Raw genomic sequence first — 3,796 nt, forward strand, 5'->3', positions numbered from 1 at the left:
CCGGCAACTCAGCAGGCTCTGCTGGGGCAGCAAGAGGTGTGTACCTGTTGCTCAGTTCTGGTGGGGTAGGGGCCCTGGTGCGGTGGGCCTTAGGGCCCTTGACCACCGTGGTCCATGCCCCTGGCTGGACACAGCAGGAGGTCCCAAAGTCCTCCTTTGGCGTGGAGGGGGACTGTGGTCTACCCTCTGCCTCCCGGGGGAGAAGGGCCTGGCAGTAGGAGTCTATCTCCTGCTCGCAGTCCCTGATGGCACGCAGTCTCTGGACTGTGGCCTGGAGCTCCTCCAGCTGGCGCGCCTACTACTACACCTACTCAGGAAATTTAAGCACATTATGATTAAGATTAAATAAATCCCTGTTGGTACTGGAACATTTAACAGCATCATGGTGATAACAGAGAAACTGGAATGTGAAACTGACCAGAAAAATTCAAATGCTAGAAGAAAAATTAAAGAGCAATTTAGGTTTTGTTTTATCTTAATTATCTAAGGCATTAACTCAAGAAATTGTAATTTATCTAAAAATATCACACTAAAATTAAGCAAAAAAGGAACATTCTCAAAAAGCAAAATGATTCAGAGATGAGAAATTTATTTTTTTGCTTATTTACACATCCCTGTGTCAAAAAAAATGGGAAAAAGCCTTGACATTTAAAAAAGATGTGTACTTGGGTTTTAAAAAGAACACCACACAATTTTATTTTTCATTAGAATGTTCTTAGTTGAAGACTAAGAGTTTTACTGTCCAATTAAAAACTCCATTTTCCAAAAGATTCATAACAGAACTGAGAAATTATCAATTACAGCAATATGTGCTAACATAACTACACATTTGTAGTACCCAATATTCCATAATGCTAGAACAAGAGGCCATGAACTAAATTCAGTGGTCAACCTAGTCAGGAAAAAAAAAGGGGGGGGAAAATACCACACACTGCATTTAGTGAGTCTGTGGAGTAAGTCCCTAAGAAGGTCACAATCAAAGACTGGGGTTATGTTTTTAAAAGGAATGCATTAATTATCTGATTTAACATCATCTTTAGTAATGTTTAAAACAGAGTTGATCACTGTTCATGCTGCAGCCCAGGTATGTTATGATCAGGGATCTGGGTTATCCATTTGTCAAGGAAAAACCCAGATGTTCCCTTTTCAAGGAAAAAAACGTGGGAAACCACAGGTTTCCCGTTGCATGTTGGCAGTGTTCCAGCCTGCAAGGAGCTGCTTAGGGCTGGAGGGAGTGGGGGAGGGTGGTTGGAAGCAGGGGGTGACATGTGTGTGTATGTGCACATGCACAGCTGGCATATAGCCAGGCAGGGTGGTGGGAGCAGCCCTGGCAAGTGCTGTCCTGGGGGATGTGTGCATGTGTTGCAGTGCTGGTGCTCCCAGCTGTATCGCAGCCCCAACCCCAGCCAACAGTGCGGGGCAGCGTAGTGCCCTAGCTGCTGCCTGTGCTTCTGCATGAGGTGCACTGCATTCTCCTCATGCTGGAGGCCATCCCCGCCATGTCCCCATAGACCATCCTGTGAGTCCATGAGGGGCTGGATAGGGCAGGGGGCAGCTGGGGGCCCCCTCGGGGTGGGGGGGAGCTGTGAGTCATGAATATGGGGCACTGTCAGGTCTGGGGAGGCTGCAGGTTGAAAGTTAGGGGCACCGGCATGGTTGCAGGGGCCATGGCTGGGAGTGAGGGGCAATGGTATGAGAAGGGGATGGGCATATCTCAGGGTTGCTCAGCACCACAAAGCAGCTGGGGGGACAGCAGCAGCTGGACCTGTGTCCTGGTGAGAGAAGGAGGCAGGGGGAGCTCTGATTTTCCATGATAAAAATCCCAAACTAAAATGCCAAAATTTATAGGTATTTAGAATTTATTTCATTATACTGATTGAGGCACTGGTGGGCTTCCAAACTGCTTTAAAATGGTAAATATATCAATAAAACAGTTTCCAAACTACTTTAAAATTGCACATATGTCAATAAAACATTGTGGTTAACTAATACCTATACACATATACATTGACATTTCATTTTAATCATGGAAAAATGAGGTTATATATAGTGGCATTTCATTTAATCATGGAAAAATGAGGATTTGGGGGGTTTAATTCAAGAATTTTGGATTTTTAAAACAATGATAACCAGGAACCCTGGTTTTGATTCTCATCCCCCAAATACTCCTTTGCATAAACAGTTCTCTGAAGCCTCTGGCATTGAAACCACCAAAGGAAGAACTGACAGGTCAGTGACTTAATCCAAACTTACAATTCCAGCATGCTCCCCTCAGTCCCCAATTTAGATTTGAAAGACTTAAAACCTAGTGTGAAAAAGATTCCCCCCCCCGACAGTTTCATCTGGAATCAAACATAAATCCTGCATATTCCAATATATACAAGTAAGCTCCCAAATACAGACCTCTAGTGCTACTTAGCTCCCTGTTAATAAATAGTTCTGTGTCTCCCTACTTTTCAGCTACTCTCTCCCTTTCAGCTCCAGAACAGACCAACCTTTCACAATAAAAAAGAGCGAGCGAGCGAGCGACATAACAATAGGAAATTAACGGTCCACTTGGTTTCTTCTCAAGCATCTCTCTTGATACTTATTCATTTGAAGAACACAACACATTGAACTTGCCATTCAACATAGGTTGAATCCTCAGAGATAGGACTGAAGAATGACCCAGGCATGAGGACAATCTGTTTTCTCTTAAGGAAATGTGTTTTGCAACCACTGACAGGCTTGAATTGCACGGGACAGGGATAAAACATAATGGAAAGATGAAAAGGACGGTAGGGGGGAAGAGATCTTTGCAAGAAAAACTTCTTTTGAGGCCTGACTACAGTTCCTGAGAAGCATTCTAACGTACCTGTTCCTCTCGTTTCTGCTTCCGTAGCTGAAGTCCCTCTTCTTCCCGCCTGCGACGCATCTCATCAGGATTTAATGATTTGTTCTTGTAGCTCTTCAGTCGGAAGTTTTCCTTTCCTGAGGTCGTCATGGTTCCTTTGTATTGCAATTAAAATGAAGAGAAAGTGGGTCAAATGAAAAGATCCTTCTTCAGAACCCGCTGAATCCAATTCTACCCTATTTCTGCTGTAAATAGTTCTAGGCCAGGGGTGTCCAACCTTTTTGAATGTGGGGCCGGATTGTGAACTTTTTATCACCCAGTGGGCCGGTGAGCCATATTCAAACACCCTCTTGTCCTGTAGCACTACTGCACCTGCCTGTTACTGCAAGGTTCATGGTAGTTGCTGGTGGGCAGGGGCAGGAGGGACCCATTCTGCATCCAGCCAGCTACTGTCCCAGAGACTGAAAGGGATAAATAAATAGCTCCACATCTCCATCCCCGAACAGCGCAGCCCCACAAGCTGGCGCTGCCTGATGGGGGCTGGAGCGAGGCGGCCACTGCACTGCAGCCCCTCACTCGCCTGCCCACACAGCCCTGCTCACTGTGGTGCCCAGCCGCCCGCGCACGCAGCCCTGGAGGCCTCAGAGCTGCGAGCCCGAAGTGCGGGGTCCAGCAGACACCAGCTCCTGCCGCCTCACCCCACAGAGGTCACGCCAGGACCCCACCTGCCAAGGCCACCCCATGATGGCTTCCCACATGCTGCTGGGGATGGGAGGAGGCCAGCCAGGTCGGCACCAGCCAGCAGAAGCAGCAGCAGAGCCATATGCCGCTTGGGACTGACCAGTGCAGGCAGGGGAAAATGCAGCTGAGCCCCGCTGCTCTGGCCAGGCTCGTCCCGTCCCGAGCGGCGCACAGCTCCGCCGCCGCTTCTGCTCGCCAGCGGAGACCCCGCCGGGCCTCGTG

At 47.9% G+C, this 3,796-nt stretch overlaps 1 protein-coding gene across 3 annotated transcripts in view; it reads right to left on the reverse strand.

Annotated features, from left to right (window-relative positions):
* The window catches only part of KPNA1 (karyopherin subunit alpha 1), a 144,822-nt gene that overhangs the window by 136,052 nt on the left and 4,974 nt on the right, over positions 1-3,796 (reverse strand). For all 3 annotated transcript variants that reach the window (XM_006036676.3, XM_025193026.1, XM_025193027.1), the window contains exon 2: positions 2,855-2,988. In XM_006036676.3, the coding sequence (XP_006036738.1) occupies positions 2,855-2,983 (129 nt within the window). In that variant the 5' untranslated portion in view covers positions 2,984-2,988. The remainder of the gene's footprint in view (positions 1-2,854; positions 2,989-3,796) is intronic.

Source organism: Alligator sinensis, unplaced genomic scaffold (genome assembly GCF_000455745.1).
Source record: "Alligator sinensis unplaced genomic scaffold, ASM45574v1 scaffold538_1, whole genome shotgun sequence".
Lineage (NCBI taxonomy): Eukaryota > Metazoa > Chordata > Crocodylia > Alligatoridae > Alligator > Alligator sinensis.